Raw genomic sequence first — 18,342 nt, 5'->3', positions numbered from 1 at the left:
TCGGAAACGACTAAAAACTTTGAAACGCACACCTGTTGTATAACGCCTATTTTACTTTTGAAAAAAAACTGATAACTATCACAAGTATGAAACGGGATTTTACGTTTCGAAAACCGGAGGATTTTAGACTGTATAGCCGGCAGCCAAAACTTTCTCATTCTCGACGAGTTTTAACACCTAAAAGCTTGTTAAATTGTAAGACTCAATTTCTGTGGAGTACAGACAATTATGTCTTTGAACTTAATAACTACCGAATTAGATTTGTCAGTTTTTAGAACAATTTTAATGAATATAGGTCTTGCGAATAAAAAACGTCTCAAATACGCAAAATCATTTTCGTTTTTCTATATATTATGTTGTCGTTTTTAAACGTGCCACTATGGTTTGTCCTACTTGTCGTCAGTTCAAATCACTTCTTTTAATGATTTGATAATTGTAGTGTATCTGTATAACTGCTGCTTTAATGGGCTCCTTTTATCCACATAACATTTATACAACTATCAATTTAATAGCACCTTCAAAATCTTTTTGTCTGATTAATTTAAAAGGTTGATTACAGATGGTAACGAAATTTTGTTACAAACTTGAATTTGGTCTTGCTTTTTTTCTGTTGCTTGAAGTCTTTTAAAAATCCATCGTCAACAAACACGTTTTATTTCAGTTACTGTATTTTCGAAAAAAGGCGCAAAATAAATAGAAAAAAGCGAAAAAAACTCGAATGCAAGGAACTCAATCGAAACTTGTTAAAATATCGACAAAAAATTTCAGCCAGAGTTTCCCGCCTTTTGGTCACGTGTTCAACATAGAAAGGATAAGAGGAAAGTAAAGAATTTTAGCCCATTTCAGTTTTCTCTAAAACAGGTTAACAAATGCCTTGTAGCATCAGAGCGGTATAAATATAACGACAAGAATAGAAAAAGAAATAAACAGACGCTACAGTGAAGGGAACGAACCAGCGTTAGCGTCAACAGATATAGAATATATTTTCTTCAGGAAACAAAATAAATATTAACGGAGGCAGGACTAAGGAGTGTTTAGCCCGCTGTTTTGCACCAAACTACCGTTTCAGCACTTCGCATCAAGCGAATCTGCTGCGTTTTTCGGTAATATACAGACTCCAGCACAACTTCAAAGTGAAGAGCTCGGTCATTGGTCAAATCGTTAGTCACGTGTCATCTACCCACAATGCACCGCATTAGTCTCGGGCCGTCGCTCATCGTTTCACGTGATAAACCGGTTCTGGCACTCGCCTAGGAATGGGTTCCAATCATCGAAGCACTATTTCCTTGCGGCTACGTTTCCCACCGGCTTGCTGACGCCGGGTGGAGTGCCCCCGAGAGGGCTTGCCCCCCTTTGCAGGCCCCCTCCCTTTTCGTGGACGTTTTTTCGAGCGCTTTCCTGTATCGCGTGACGACGTCGGCCACACTGACACTTTCGACGAAGACGAGGTCGTCGCGAATACTTTTACAGGGTCAGTAGAAGACGAGGGAAGAAGGGACGTTACTTGGATGGTGATTTCGGCAGGTTTGTAGGCTGCAGCTTGGGCGGATCGGGGTAAAAAGTGCGTCTTGGGCGAGTTCGGGTTCTGGTTTTTGATTTTCGGCACCTTCCCGTTGCGTTTCATGCTCAGGAAACAATTCTTGCATTTTTTTGTCAGCGACTTGTAGGTGTTTTGATTATTGGACAAAATGCTCTCAGTGAAGTTGCATTGTTTGGGCTGGTATCGTATCTGTAAAGAGAAAAACCCTGTTAAAACGGCTTGAAACTGTTAACGGTGTAGTCTGTACAATATAAAGAAAGCGCACTTCGGTTTACCACTATAGGTCGAGTTGTTCTCGAGCTTGTAGGTTAGCGGGCGAATTTTCGATCACTTAATACCATCCAAGATCCGTTAATTGTTCGCTTTTCAAGTGTGTGGCTGTATTATGATTCACCAAGGCGCGCTTGCGGTGTTAGGTTGCAACGAACACGTGCTGCAGGGACAATCGGATCTTCGCATGCGATTATTCCCTTTTGCGGGCGACGGATGCAAAGACACGCGAGGTTAAAAGTGCGGGGCAGAGCCGTTTGTCCGGCAAATAATGCCCATTGTCGGCGGTTGCACGCGCCAGTGTAACATGAAACCAAGGTACCGCAGGTAGACCACGGAATTTGCCACTGAAGGATCCTGACAACGTCCGACCTCAAAACTCTTTGTTAACTATAAAACAACATGCAAGCGAGCAAGGTCGTGTCCTCAGGGATACGCAAAGCCCTCTCCCTCCCCCAGTTCGTTCGGGCTTGACTGGAAACGAATGGGCAGAACTTGAAGTGGAGGGCACCACAGTAACTTTGATATTCGCCGATCGCTCACAAGTAGCAGGGTGCGGGAACAGCTGATGTTTATCGGGGCTTGTTGTTCCCTTACCGCGCCATGTTTGTCCCGCGCTGCATTCCGCACGCTCCTTAGACTAGGCCCCCTGTAATTCCAACTTGCTTTCACGGGATTTCGCGTTCATTCTGCGATGGCGGCGATACGAATCTGCCTTGCGTGCTACGGCTACCCTGCGACATTGCCACTTAAATAAACAGCGCTATTGTGTCTTGGAGTTATCGCCGACGGCTGCCCTAAAGATCCATTATTTCCAACGCCAGGAGCCATGCAAAGACCCCATGCTAATGTTAGTAATACGACACCGGTGCCCCAGACGCCGATTTCAGCCACTGGTCTAAAATAGCATCAGAAATAGGATGCCACCAAACCCTAAATTACTGCGGTTTTCAGGAACGCGCAATTTCGTCGCGAAAAGGGCTCAACTACGATGCACCGAAATCGTTTACTCCAAGCGTGTTGACAGGTTAAGCAATGTGTGTACTGTCGCTTGTGTACAGCTCCTGCAACCGAAGGCAGCTTCAAGCCTATCGCAGTGAGGCTGTTTGTGTTGTGCATTTAACGACGCATCACAAAGCTCGCCGCCGAACCATTGTGTTTTGCTGAGTGCTGGGGGTTGCTAAAAGGCGTGTCGCGGAACACTATGTCGCGTGTCGTGCCTAGGCATGTCGCGTCGCTCGGTGGGCGTCCCGTTCAAATCTTATATTCACTGAAAGATTTCTCACGCTGCTAGTGACGTAGGGATCATTGTGACCCAATAAAGCGATTCTGTTTTGATGTTGCTTTTTTCCCGCCCGCTTGCAAACCAACCGAATGTTCATGTGGGCAAGAAATTTTATCGTCTACATCGAACCCGGGGTCCCGTGGTTGGCCATACCGCACCACCGCAGAAGTGGCTTAATATCGCCGTGCATTTGCTCTCTGATGTGGCTTTAATTGCGTTGTGCCCCGCCCTGCGCTTGGTGTGGCCCAGCAGCCTGCAATTATGACAGTTCGACGTGAAATTCGCGGGCTAATAGCGATTGCTTCCTCGAACAACAAGGTCTAGGTCGGGGACGGCCGTCGGTTCCCAGCGTTTTGCCGTGGCCCTGCCCTTGACGTTGTATTTAATGGCGGCTTGCCTGTTACGGTGCGCAATCGTTGAAACGCTGCTGAAAGACCTGCCCAAGCGCCCGAGAAGATTAATAAGAAGACGGTATCGGCTATTGAACAAATTGTCGGGTGTATCGCGAAATTATCGTTGATCAAGGGTTAGTCAGCGCTGCCTGTCAACGTTGCTGAGCGCTGTCGAATCTCACAGGATCAAGTCAAAACGGATGTGAGGTGCTCGTCGGATTGAACAGTTAATTGTGCGATTGCGGGCAGCGCTCCAAGCGGGCCGAGACAATTACTATCGCGCTGTCAATATGCAAACGGTCACGAAACGCTTAAACACGTCGCCAACCAACTGTCAATTTTGTTTCTCCAAGCAGCTTCGCATTTTTCAAGTGGCTTGAAAGGTCACAAGAATATTTGTAACACATTCGCTTGCAAAATACACTGGAGTATTTCAGTCACATTTTGTAATTCATTTTGCCCTTTTTATCATTTACGTTTGCGATTATATCTGTGCCAATGATGGAAGTATGGAATGCGAATGTAACCGCATGGTTTTGACATTAGCAACAAACTGGCGTGAATATTCCGTGTTTAAGGGCATGCGGGAGCGTTTGTGTTGATTTAGGAGACGTTTCTGGGCACGCGACGCAACTGTATCTTTGCGAGCCGCGCGTCATTGCTCTATTCACCACTAAGTTGAGTTTACTTTGCGAATCCCTACCTTCCCGGCTCAAACCCAAATATCCGGAAAACTGAACTCGAAAATGAGGCAACTTTGCGCTGTGGCGACGCTGGAAGCAAATCCGGAACCGTGTCCGTGCGATTAGCGCCGCGGTCATTACCTCGCGTCGTGAGAATAGCGCCGCGATCATTAAGTAAATGTCCGACGATTATTCGGCTCTCCGTTCAACCCCGGTTTCCGTGTCAGCCCCGATGGACGTTGATGACGCACATCGGGGATAATTGACGCCACGCACCGAGCTCCGGAGCCCGATCCGGGGGCAGTTAGGCTTTAGTTTCCGCGAAGTTAATAGCGCTATTGGAAGCCGCAATTAAAAATTCGATTTCGCGTGAAAATGGCGGGAAGCGTTGCGGTTAATCACGTGTTGATTGTCGACCAATGGCATTTGTGTATTCCGAGAAATAAACGTGTAATGTTAATTGGACAAATGTTTGCGAGGCCTGTAGTGGTAAACCGAATCCACACGAATCAACTAGTTGATAAGTTATTAATAATAACCAGGAGAAAAGTATTACTAAAATCAAATTTATCTTCAATTTTCTCAATACTGAAGTTAAAATGGATTAGGATCCCACACTGCTTGGTAATTCGCAAGCTTGCCAAATTGCAAAGTGACCTGACTCGCTATGATGGGAGCTTTAAATAGCAAACGGAAACGTATTGCGCTCAATGTTCTTACCTTCGCCTTGACCTTTCCCTGCTTGGTGACACAAATGTAACGGCCAGTGGCAGCTCCTCTTATTGTCACTACACCGTGTTCTTGCACACTTTGAATCTCGAGGATAGCTGCAAAAAATAAACGTAACATTATTAACCTAAGTTAAGACGAATACATTAATACTAGGATCAGCCCTGAAGCGGCCATGCAGACCAGCGATCACGGCTCAAGATTTCTACCCTGTGCCTTGTCATATGGGAATACTTGATTCGGTATAACGCCTTCAATGGGCCGAGCTTGTAATTATTGAGAAAATTAGAATACGCAGAACATCTTGTGCTTTGCACAGTTTAATCGATACAGAATAATATGCAAAATAAGCGACCATCCCTACCGAAATCGGTGTAATTCGCACCTGGTAATGACGGCAGAACACAAAAACTGTTTCCACAATATTGTACAAATTACTACAGCGCGGTCGTTACGATTTCCGTGAGGGTATTGTTCGATCACAATCAGCAGTGTGGGAACGCGAAGCCATTAGCGCGAGTGCTCAATAAAAGGTTTCCGAATTACAATTGCTAGTGTGTTATCACAGAGGGATGGGATAGCATTATTGCACGCGTCGAACCCTCTAAACATCAGCTGAATTTTGGTTTCGCCACTTTTGGATTAATTTCGAGAAGTCGCCGCCGATATAAGTGCATAATCCCTGCGCGAACAAAGTATAATTACTCGCGCGACGAATGGACCTTTTTATGTGCAAGACACACAAGTAGAATGGAACAGATTACAACGGTGTTTTCCTCGAAGTTGAAAACCTTTTTGTTGCTGCTATGGAGATTCGCCCAGCGCAGCACGCAGCAAGCAAAATTTTAGGTCGGGAAACTTTCTTTGCGGCCGAGACTTAAAAATATCGAGTCCCGGCGCGGTTCGTGCCTAATCCGTACCAGCAGCGCCAGACCGTGCAAAGCAAACTGCCTTGTGACGTCGAATCAGGTGGTTGATTTGCCTCGCACCAGCAAGGTGACAATTAAGGCCGTTATTATTGTATCAAAGCCTAAACACGTGTATGAGTTTACAACGAACACGGCTTGACCTGCGAACAATAGGAGGGGCCGAGTCCTAATCAAAAGTCATTTGCTGCGTGTTAATTCTATGTCGGGTTTTAAATTTATTGTAAACCGCGGCCCTACAGTGCTTTCCGGGGGGTATATGGTGCAAAGCGGTTTCCTTTAAGTCCTGTGCAAATCTAGCAGCTGACAAGACGGCCCTGTCGCTGCCAATGTATTAAACATCCCACAACAAATTGATAAACTGGCTGTAAAACTTAGCTTTTCAATTTACCCCCATATAAACCTTGGCTTGATCGACGCAAGGCGCCAATAGACAGAGGATGTAGAAAATCAATTTTCAATCATACGCGCCAAGTTTGTCAATTTTACGGCTTTACGATAGCGCTTGAGTTAACAAGATAGCTGTGACAGCTTAATGTGATTCACTGCATAAAGATTTGGCGATCGGTTTCTTCAAAAATTACGAGACAAAGTGCTTATTCTGGAAATAGGAAATTTAAAGCCCACGGAAAGTCCATGTCGCGAAGCACTCGAATTAAAGAATCATGTCTTTGGCAACGCAATAGCGCGTAACGCCTGTTGTGCCTGATACTTAGGTTATGAGCAAACTTTCGATGTTCAGCTGTTTAGGGTCTCACTGCGCAATACCAAACCGTAAACATGGACCACAGCATTAAGTCACTCACCTATTGGTCCTGGCGTTTGTTCAGGCGGCGACCTGGCGTGTTGACATGTTGTATTTTGGGCAAGAGAAAGCGAAGGCATTGCGTATTGCTATCTCCATCTAGTTACTCGATCCCTGTTATGACGGATATTGATTTTGTTGCTGGCAACATAGACACTGTGTGGACAACAGTAACAGCCTGAGCGCATGTGACAGGCCTGCGTGGTCCTGTAAACCCAAATGCGGGATGTTTTTAGCCAACATGGTCCGTCACCGTGGATTAGACCGCTCTCTGTGTGGACAGGCTCGCTCATGTGTTTTGTATCAGTCGCTAACAGGACGAGTTTGACACCGCTGAGGTGTGGGGCAAATACATTGACAGAACAGATGGAAGAGCGCGGTCGCGACGTTGACATTTGGTCGCGCAATGTTACGGAGGTATCCAGGATGGACTAGCGGGGTAAAATTTGCTGTTTCTATAAACCAATGGATCGAGGCGTACGGCGCGTGCCTCGCGAAAAACAAACAAAGCGCTTTGTCAATTCAACGCAGCACGCGACGGAAACAGTTCCAAGGGGGAAAATAATTCTTGAATGTCTACGTAACCGTTTTCGCGTCTTCGTGGCGTGTGTTTGTGTCAAGGTTGAAGGTTATTTCCAAACGCGATTCGGAAACATTTCTAAGCGCGAGGTAGTAATAATAACAGTTCGCTCATGGGACGCTGGGTGTGCACGACGCACCCCTTGTTCCCACGCGTTGTGCCCGAGACGTTTTAGAGGTCCCAATATTCCGTGCCGTCACAAACAGACGTGCCACGCTGTGTGTATGCATCAATTGACAGGTGACGGTTTCAGCGGGGATATGAAACAATCGCACGACGTCGGGTTAAACAGTGCGCCTTATTACTCAAACACTCCACACTTCACTCCAGTCTATTATCGTCCGTCCCTCAAACGGGATCAAGACACGTCAAGCTTTTCTCGTTCGCAAGTCGCTTGTTTATCAAATACACCGCCCTGGCTTGGCATGTATTGAAGGTCACTTTGTGTTAATTTTTGTTAATACAAAAATGGCACTTACTGTAGTTGGACTGCTTGTCGCTGGGTTCTCCTTTAACTTTCCCGTTGGGCAACACAGCGAGGTGGTAAGAGCGCCCTTCCTTTTGGTAAAGACGCTGCCGCCGAGGAGAATTCGTATTCTGAAGTCCCTTTGACTTGTGACTGCTTTTGTTCTTCAAAATGTCTCTTTCAGTTTCCTTATTGAGGATTTCAGTTTTGGTCCTCTTCCTTGGTTTTCCACCTCTTCTTCTCTTCTTGCCTTTGCCTCCCTTCTTGCTTCTGTTTTTGCGTCCCTTGTTTTTCTTTCCCGATGAACGCCGGGCTTTAGAAGTAGGAATATCACTGTTTTCCAGCATCGATGCGTCAAAAATAGCGGGTTCTGGTCTTCTTGCTGCAAGTTGCAATTCTACAGAAGATATATTGCTTTCAGCGGTCGCATTGGCGGTCGTATCAAGTTCCGGTGACGGGATAAGTCCGGTCGAATGAGACCGGCGTGATTTTACGGGGGCAGTGTCGGCGGTTGTGGCGAGGCAAAATAAAACAAAAACGAAGAATAAGGCAACACATTGAGGTTTTTGGGCGCAGGTTCGTAACAACTTTATCAAACTGGTTATCGGGAAAATAATGTTTCTTTGCAATAAACTGTTCCTTAGTTCACAAGAGGTTGAAGCGATTGTGTTGAAGTGTGTAGTTTCGGTTTGTGATACTTGGTGGGTCAAAAACACCCCCGTACCCCTCAATCTCGAGTTTTGGTCCCGTCCTTGGGTGGTTATTGCACAGCAAGAAAGCTGTTTTGTCGAATCGCGGCTGGCGATTTGTTGGCCCTCCATCGTTGCTTGTAGCTTCCTTTGGTCGCAAATTCAGGAAAGATTAGCAGCCGTTGTTTCCCAGTTCATACAGGCTGCGTCTAATCCGTATTACAGACAGGCGTTTTGTAATCAAATCAGGTTAAAAAGGTGCTTCTATAAACGATGCTATTGGATTGCAACAGCCTAATCCTTTTTGCTGGTTCACAATAAGCCAAAAAGAGACCTTATGAAGGACGTCGTTTCTGCAAAAACACAAAAAAACAATGTTACACTCTGTGTGTTTCAAACACGATTTACATTTATTTAATCCCTATCAATGTAAAATATGTTGCTGGCACTTAAACTTATTTGTTGAAGCACCCTGCCTTGTCTAAACCACTTATGTGTAACTGATTTGCTACAAACTTCTAGCGCCGCTGAAGCGCACTTATCTATAATCCTCTTGACGGACATGCGCACTTTACTATTGCAAAACACTTCGACGCCCGCAGCTTCCAGCCGCCGCCCGTCGCGCTCCTTAATCCCGCCAAATAATCGGACTGGTCCTGAAACACGCGGGAGACAAATAGTATCCACGCGCAGCTTGTCAAGGAACAGACAAGTGTGCACAACAACGGCGCTCGGTTTAAGTGACCACCAGCCGCGCAGGAGACGTGGCCAAGACTGGACACGCTGAACTGTTTGTATTGACCACAAACATCCGGCCACGATCTCCTTTGCCTGCTGCGCAAAAAACTATTGTCCAGATCGACCTGTGCACCCGTAAAGCCAACGGTCCCACACTCTACCTAGTGCATTGTGCCACATACCAAGTAAAACTAAGTCATACTCATCAAGTTACTTAGCTATGGTGCAACACACATATTGACACAGTTGCTCCACTTTTCTGATTGCCAACTATGCTCCTCGGTCTTTACTCCATGTCCGTACCGCGACACTAGCAGCAAAATTTTGGAAGGACCTTTCGCGATCCGTCCTTTATATAGCGCGAGCTCTACCCTGTCATTATATAGAAGTGCTCTTGCTCCGCTGGCCATGAGCTTTGGCGGCCAGCGATGGGAAGACCAACCTACAAGCTTAATGTATTCGTTTCAATACCGCGACTGTATCTAATTGTTGGCTCGTATAACCAGGGTTATTAAGAGCTAAGCGTGTTGGTACTACGTCACGAATTAGCCGCATTGACAGAAGTACAGCAACAGTGCGGTTAATATGGTAAGTAAACACTTAATAGCCAAAATAACAGCAATAATTTGGGGCGTTGTAAACCTAAGCAACGATAAATTCAAAGGCCAACGTCATGTACATTATTAAACCGCTACCACAGATGGACTATTATTGACTTATCACGTATTAGAGGCGTAAATAATTGCAGATTCTTCTATTGCGGACCTTAAAAGCGCATGGTACGAACTTAATTTACAACGATTTGGCACCAGAAAAGCCGACTACATCAAACTCTTAAATAGGATACGGAAGTAGCTAAGATCTGGTTTTCTTTTCAGGAAAATTGTACTTTGCTTAAATTGATATTGCGACAAAGTGTCGTTGGGTGTTTAATTATCGCGGCTTCGATTTCGCTATACGATTAAAAATCGCTTTTCGGTGAGCACTTGAGTAAAAACCCGCAAGCGCCGGGCCTCTTTTGGCAGCAATGCACGACAGACACCATAGTCCCCTTGCCAACGGAAACAATCCGTATACCTTACCAATTATAACGGTAGGGGACAAAAGAAATTTAATGGAGTGTTGCATAATTGCCTAGAGTCTAATCGAAATGGAGGTCGTTGGTTTTAGGGGGCAGCCCCAGCCTATTCGCGCTTGTCACGCCCATGATCAGCGCAGTGCAAACATTTCAACTTTATCTGGGGGGCGTAAAACCACCAAACAGGTAAACACACACAAACAGCGTCAACATGCAAGCTGCAAGCGTACATAAAGCTCCCAAATCCCACAAAACAGTCGTTTTTGTGACTGTAACTGATAGGAATGCGAGAAGCGTTGGCCGTCGGCTTGCAAGAGCAACCTGTCGCCTGGCGTACTCGACTTTGGCTTGTACTAACGCCGACATACGACCTGCTGTCTGGAATGCCTATAGCGGCCTACCTGACCGTGCCAAAGGGTTGCTTTGAGAGGCGTTAACCGTCCCAGGTAATTCGTGGGTCGGCGACAACATGTTTCGCGCCCCGGCTGTTGTGAAGTTTGGTTTCGGGAACAAACAGCAGACAGACGCCGTTTATGAATGTTCATAAGGGCTCGGTTGAAAGTCGCCAAGTTTGGTCGTCCAGTGCTGAGCATTCCATATCACCCTTCACAACGCAGGCCTTATAAGGTACATGCTGTTCTGTATTCAATTAGCGCCGGTTCGCTTAAAAATCTTTTCCTAGTTTGCAAATGCGAAACTGTGACCCCTTACAATATATCTTAAGTCAGTGGTTCGTAACCTACTTTTTAGCATGTACTCATAATGCTTTTATTAAATTTCTTCGTCCAAAACATTTTTACCAATAACGGACAAAAGTAAATCGAATTTTAGTAAATACCATAAAACTCCTAATTACAATTGACAGGGAAAGTCAATTTCAAAACTTCAACGTTTTTTTAACACATTGCTTTTTTCGTAACTCAAACAAACGTAAAATAATATCACTTTTTGCAACATAACTGTAATCGCAAACTAGAGTTACCTTGATCTACACATGAATTTACCAAATGTATCATTATTTCTACAGAGCTACAAAGTATATGTACTGTACACAAGTAAAGGCTCGTGCCCCAAAACCAACAACTGAATAGTGAGACGAATTTCCAGACCCACTATTCATATTCTTTGATGGATTACAATGCAAACATGTCGCAGACCAACAACAACTGTATCAATTGAAAGCCAAAAGATCAAACGAAGCTCACGCCTGTGTACAAAGATACTGTTTGTGACTTCATAATCCCAGCGTACAGATTGTTTTAGGTGATTTTTGTGCATTGTTATTAGGTTGGTTTCCAATTAGAAACGCTTTAAATATTATTCAAGTGTCTGTTATTGGACTTTAGCAGAACAAAATATGGTGCACAATATGGCGGAATGAATAGTTTTTGAACTAAGTTAGTCTTCAGAATTTGAAAAGACTAAATATGAAACAGCCATAGAGCTTGTATCTAATGTATACATTCTTTGGCAGCAGTTTCAGCAAGCAATAACTAAGCTATATACAAGGTTCCTGTTTTGTTAACACCGTGTCAAAAGTGTTGTTGAGTTTAGAATGTTTTTAGATGAGTGCAAAGTACCTAAAACCCCACATTACTTAGGATTTGTGAAAAGTTCCAAAAAGATCCGATTCCCATATTGGGCTGCAGACGATACGAACCAGCAAAAAGAGTCTTTATATTTTTCCAACCTAGGCCCTTTCGCCACTGCTCTCCCGTTTACGAGGCGATATTCTGTAACTGCAAATCTGTCAACATGTTTCTGTGTTGTGGCCGCTTTGTACTACCGATTCTCCATTTTGGGAGTACCTGTTACTATGGCAACCACGCGACAACGCTTTAAAGCCACCCACGAGTTTTGCAGCTAATTTTCAAAAATCGTTTTTGGGGCCAGTGATGTGGTTTGTCTGCGAGGTGTCACTGCGACCGCCGGTGCCACAACACAACGGTCTCATGACACCTGTCAGTCTACTGAGGATGTCACTTTGATCGTAACTGTCGGTTTTGAGAAATACAGATGGTTCCGCAAACCTGGCAACCAAATGTAAACTTGGCTGGGTACTGTGACCTTTGTATGAACTACCCGCCTTTCCACCATCTATGTTAGTTTGTTTTTCACTAAACCCAGTGGTAGGATTCAGCCGGTCCGCACCGGTTCCACAGAATCAGAAATTTTATGAGATCAGCTAACCGGTTAGCTTTACTGGTTACTGTCAATATAATAGACTTTTTGTAACAGAACCGGCTGAAAAATATGACTTTTGTGATAGAACTGGCTGACAAAACAATTTGAATCCCACCACTGACTAAACCTGATAATATTTTCCAAGTAACAGGTCAGTCAATGGAACTGAAGATGTCAGAAAGGCGATATATATATATATTCCTCGTAAATCCATTGACTGATTCTGTTACTTGAAAAATATTTTTCATTCCAAGTTATTTTTTCTAGTAAATCAATGACCTGTTGGAGGGTCTGATCTTCTTCAGTATTCTTCGGTAATTCTTCAGTAGTTTTACTTGTTCAGTTGTTTTACTTGTTTTTACGAGTAATGCCCCAATATTAGGATTGACTCTGTATTTCCATACAACTGCATTACTATTTTACTGATGCCTACAAATGCAAATATTATTTAACTTTTATTCAAGGCAATTCTCATTTATTTATTATTCGACTGCCATGAGCCTATACACCTTTTTATCTATCTCTTTCGAAAAGCGTGTATTCTACACAAAAAATGTCTCTCACGGACTCTATATAATTCTCTACAAGACGCAGTTTGTTATCTTTTTACACATAAACTTTTCTTGCTTTACGATTTCTGTACCACTGACAACCCTTGATATGAGTGGCTTCCTGGGCCTAAACTTGTGTCGATGTCATACAACAGGACTCGACTATTTTCAATCGAGCCAGTCTGTAAGTTATTGCTATGAGGTAAGTAAATACACCACCCACGCTTTGTCTCATACCTAATACATTCGGCATACCTTACCTACATTTCTAATTGCCAAAACGCCTAGCTTGCGTGCTAAGGTAGCCCCGTAGGCATTCCATAGTCAAGTTCGTTGCTGTATGAACAGTTGTGTACATAAGGGGTAATGTTTAAGTATAGTTATGGACTGCTACCGGGCTAGCGGATCATTTCAAAGGCTTTTGATTATCAACTTGTGCAAACAAATGCTCGAAAAAAGGTGGTGTACATCTGAACATATGCTTTGCGTCAGTATAGCGTGCCGGCCTATTGCCCCTGCTGCGTGTTTATAAGTCGCCGGTTTTGCAATCAACTGTGTATATTTGCATTGCGTAACACGCGTAGGGCGGGGAAGGCCGAAATTAGACTTGGGTGAATATAGATAGAACTTTGTTGCGACGTCATGGTTCAAAGTGCAGGAGGCTGGTAAACAATATTCTTGCTTCTGTTTTGTTATTTTGTCTCTATCTCTATAGTCCAAATTCGTCTCTAAACTCTTTAGCCTTTGGCACACAAAGGATACAAATAGTATTTGAGTGTTGCATTTCTTCTGATGGATTATTTCGCCTGGCGCGATGACAATAGAAACTGTCGAAACGTTGTGATGTTTTACACTCAAATACTGGTGTCTTTACCTATTGTCTCTATAGTTCAAATGCTACCTACATACACAACTATATAGTGCAACAGTTGTGGCATCGCACAGATTAGGTGAGGCATGTTTTTTACCCTGTTACTCCCAACAAACTGGAGTGCCGTTGGATGGCTACGCTAGCCAATACGGCCGATCTCTTGTCACCAGCTGCACTGATGAGACCTTATAGGTCGAAACAGTGTACACTGTCTCCAGGTTATATAGAGATCTTCTTGCAATTGTATTTTTGTAACAACGTTTCGGCGTCCTATACAGGTCGTCTTCTTCAGAGTAACAGCTTGTATATATCCCTATATACGTTTGTATTTCAGTACTCACCTTAAATGACCCAGATGTAACGCGCTTGTGAAAGTAAACGCCAGTATTAATTCTGTGGTGTCAACGTAAAGTGTGAGTTTAAAGTTAAACCAATTAAGGTTTTTCGCGCCACAATGGGCAGTGTCTAATCCACCTCTTCGGCGAATTGTAATACCCGTTCTTCCTGAATTGCGGTAAACCTACGGGAATAATTGTTGAGGTACTGATAGACACGCCGAACATTATAACAAGTGACAGGCATCGGCCAGCACTCGGATCCCTATCCCCAATTTTCCGTCGCCCGGCGCTCAATTAACAGCAGGTTGTTCGCCAGACTTGAGTAATCATGTCCCGGTCAATTTCGCTTACTCATCATCATTTTGCAGGGTTAACTGCAACTGGCCGCGAGCATTTATCCGGTAAAGTCTTTGCAAATTGCCGTCGCTGACGTTCGCACACGGCTTTGTGGCCAATTCTAAGTTGCCGGCTCGGCCACAATTAGCCTCGTCATTTGACAACTTTTCTTTCGGCCGCCATCACTTTAACTGAAAGGCGCGGGTCTAATTTCCAGCAATTATCGCTTTGCTGTCGACTGTCGCACCGCCAATTGCACGCCTTCAATGAGCACTCTCGCGCGGCTAAGGGGCGTCTCTGACACGCTGCTAAGGCGTGAATTAACAGGCGATAATAATTACCCGCAGCCAGCACGATGTTAGGCCGTTTTACGCTTCGGTTTACGCACTAGAGACTTCCGTATTTCGTACAACATCCAAGCGGCAATGGCGAGCCGACTCCTGCTGGCTTATCGGAAGTGTTTACTACGCTGGTGTCTCGACGCATCTTAGGAAACCTCCTCTACTGACCCTTTAGGCTACCGTGCCGCACTCGACTAATTAGCGAGATAGACAACATTAAAGCAGGGGTCACCTGCCAAGTTAAGTGGTCGCTGAGAAATCGGCACCTGGCAATGAAAATTGGATCAAATTTCTGCACCATCATAACTCCATTGATCTTTCAATTCCAATCTAAACCTGTTTATTCAACACTCCAGGCTTCTCGAAAAAACGAATTCAATTTCCCATGCATATAAAACCTGTATGCTTTGTCAGTCTGTGGCAAGCAGCACTTACTTAGTGTCAGTGTTCAATTTTGGTTTTTCACCTATCACATTTAGCGGGTAAAACACTGCTCTATGGCTTTGGACACCTGCAATTAGCTTAACATGGGAAACACACTGCCCTACAAAGCGTGGAATTTTCAACTCGTGATTCGAGCTGCTGCATGTTTTAATGCTGTTTGTGCCGCGTGCCTTCATTCGGCTACAAGAACTTTCATGGCGATAGGCTTTAAGTAAATATCTGCTTGCAGTTAATAGGGGACGGCCGTGCATTGCACGGACTCGTAAAATGCGACTGTTAGTGGGAAAGCGAAATAGCGCCAAAGCACGTTAAGTTTAGCAGATTAAGACGCACGGCAAGGAAAACAACCACTTTATTGCTACACTTCCCTCCATTTTATAGACGCGGTACGCGTTTTACGATTATCTATGCACAGAGGTTAAACATGCATCGGCGGCAGATGCAAGGCCAATTGCCCGCATTTACGAGAACCGCGCCTCGGCCCTGCCCTATTGAGCCTCTGTTTGGAACAGTCGTAAAAACATTTTGTAAAATTCCGCGATTTCGGAGTGACAATGCTTAAGCGCGCCAAATTGAATCGTTGTTTAATTTATACCAGTGGTTCCTAATTTATGTGCAGTAACGGGTCTCAAAAAATCATGAAGCCAATAGACCGCTACATGCCAAGTAACAATACCCTTTTTTAGAAGCATAAACATCCCCTTTGTTGGACTTCACGGCCATCTTAAACATGTTTAACGGGCCCATTGGGGAAACATAGAAAATAACTGTTCAAATCAAATGACTTTGACATAAACTAAGACTGGGTGTACGGCACTATGACGACAATTATACGGTACATTGTCATTAGCGAAGCACCAATCTCTTGAACCCACTCAATTTTTCCGCTCAAGGTCGACTTCAAGTTTAAACCACTACAGATTCAAGTTTGTTTTCAAGTTTTTTTGCTATTTTTATTTCGACACGCGAAATAGTTTTGTATAAGCAAGTCAAGCGCTTAAAGTCGTCGCGTGCTATAGTTCAATAGCCTGTGGGTTCAAATCCCATTGGACAACCCAATTTTTAATAGTTGCAATGACAAAATTTAGTTGAGTTTTAAAGACAAAAATCTTCCAATAATTTTCAACGAGTATTACAAAAATGATAGGTCTTTTGATGATGAAGCCAAATTATCGTAAAACTATACGTTTTATTGATAATAGCAGAAGCATTCGCAAAAATGTTTAGTAGTAAAGCCTTAATTTGGATTATTAATAGAACGGATTTGATTTTTAGTTTCTAAAGTTAACGAATGAATACAAACATATACCTTGATATATTTGTTGTGTGGTGACCCTTTTAATGGTGGGAAACAAGCCACTTTTAATTCTTCGGGAAACTGAAGCTTAGCGTCGACAATGTTCCCATAACCTTTTCAAACCCCCTTTCCGACGTTTTCGCATACCCTTAACCAGTTCCCAAATCGGCAATAACGACCAAGCCTTCATAAGAGACGTGAGTCACAAAAATAAAGTTGTGTCTTTCCGTTTTCACATAGCTTAGTCAGAAAAAAAACTACAGTTTGATGTGAAACGAAGCCCATTAGGACACATTTACCCTTAATGGTTTAGGTGCGTAATTGAGAACTACAAAGTACAACATTTTGGGATCTACAATTTACACCCTATTTTAAGTCTTCTTTAGTTTTCCCAGTGGGTGTCTGTACTTGTCTATGACCATATTATAGCATATTACCCATAAACGACTACTTGTCTTTGATGGCGCCTCCTTTCTTGGTTTGTGACCAAATATATCGCGGTTTTGAACTATTGACTTACCTGTTTTCCCACCAACCTGCCTTGCCAATCAATCGCCGAATTCGCTAATTACTCTTCAAAATTCGGAAACTCTCGTTAGCATAGGCCTTCATTAGATGAGCAATGCCCTGAGTGCGGCCTTCTAATCACGGAGACACCGCCATTCACCGCTATGGCATGGTCGCCATTAATTAAACATGTATTAAAGCGATGGTGTACTGGAAATAACTCAACAAACACGTTGTTACATCGGCGTGGTAAAGGCTTATACCTCTGTGCTGGGTGTGCCGTATGGGCCGGTGGATCACACTGTTAAGTGCTTGTATCGTTGGAATTATGTGAGAACGCAGTTGCTCCCAATTCCCCGCCTTGAAGCGACGCCATCGTCACCATCTTACCGGGCAATGCTAATTGTGCCGCATACTGCTGGACCTCACCCCTACAGCTGCATTCCTTACTCGCGCCTGTACATAGCGGTCCTTTGTCTTTCCAGAGCACCTCTACGGTGGGAATCTACTTAAGGAATGTCATCTTAAATAATAATTTGCCGTGTACTGCGGTAGGTAGGTTTTCGCGCGAAATTCCCCTTCTTGTGATTAACATATTTACTAGCACGTGATAGCCATAAATGTCAGTATAATACGCAAGTGATTGACCTGTTTTTCGACTGAGGTGGTAATGGTTGCTGTACCACACACGTTGCGTACATTTCCCATTATTATACGAAGTCCAAAGACCTAATAGCGATGTATTTTGCTCCCTATTAATTGTTTTACACCGTAAATTAACAGGTCAAAGCAACCAAAAGTGTCCATGGGTTTCCTCACGTCCACAAAATAACTGCTTTTCAAACATTGACACCAATTAACCAAGAGCTGGTCTGAAATTAAAGACCCTTACCCGAAAGTAGCCTACAAGCCCGATAACCGGTTTGAACGCGATTTTATTTGAAAAAAAGCAAAGGCCTGAAAGTTATAATCACTAAAAATGACCCAAATTAAGCTCATTTTCAAACATAAGCCTGTGGCGGACCCGAAAAGCCTGACTAACAAATCTGAATTAACCAACTTAAACCTGCTTTCTAATTTTAATTGAATTTTTTTTTCCAGGTTTCAGATTTAAACTGTATGACAAAGTCTTCGCATTAACTGTAAGAAGCGTATGTACTGCACAATTACAACGTCATAGTTTAAATAGTTACGTCATGACAAGCAATAAACAAGAGTTGGACTTGGGCCCGTTACGTCACCAGTTTTTCTGTTTGCGTCTAGGCATACTTCTTAAGTTTATGCAACTGTAC

The 18,342-nt window shown here is 43.8% G+C and overlaps 1 protein-coding gene across 1 annotated transcript; it reads right to left on the bottom strand.

The window, feature by feature from the left end:
* Nucleotides 1–638: 638 nt before the first annotated feature.
* LOC145230308 (uncharacterized) lies at nt 639–8,739 on the bottom strand. The gene is made up of 3 exons (XM_080095699.1): nt 7,690–8,739; nt 4,891–4,997; nt 639–1,729 (listed from the first exon to the last, which is right to left on the bottom strand). Exons 1-3 carry the CDS (start codon nt 8,495–8,497, stop codon nt 1,268–1,270), a joined length of 1,377 nt encoding a protein of 458 aa, XP_079951825.1. The 5' UTR covers nt 8,498–8,739; the 3' UTR covers nt 639–1,267.
* Between the last annotated feature and the right edge of the window lie 9,603 nt (nt 8,740–18,342).

Source organism: Phallusia mammillata, chromosome 5 (assembly GCF_965637545.1).
Source record: "Phallusia mammillata chromosome 5, kaPhaMamm4.hap1.1, whole genome shotgun sequence".
Classification (NCBI taxonomy): domain Eukaryota; kingdom Metazoa; phylum Chordata; class Ascidiacea; order Phlebobranchia; family Ascidiidae; genus Phallusia; species Phallusia mammillata.
This window is presented reverse-complemented; position numbering and strand designations above follow the sequence as displayed.

Excerpts from the sequence above, each read along its gene's own strand:
- LOC145230308 (XM_080095699.1), bottom strand. The coding sequence starts at position 8,497 with ATGGAGGGCCAACAAATCGCCAGCCGCGATTCGACAAAACAGCTTTCT. Across the intron at positions 4,998-7,689 it reads CGACAAGCAGTCCAACTACA|CTATCCTCGAGATTCAAAGT; the intron begins GTAAGTGCCATT and ends TATTTTTTGCAG. Across the intron at positions 1,730-4,890 it reads AGGGAAAGGTCAAGGCGAAG|ATACGATACCAGCCCAAACA; the intron begins GTAAGAACATTG and ends TTCTCTTTACAG.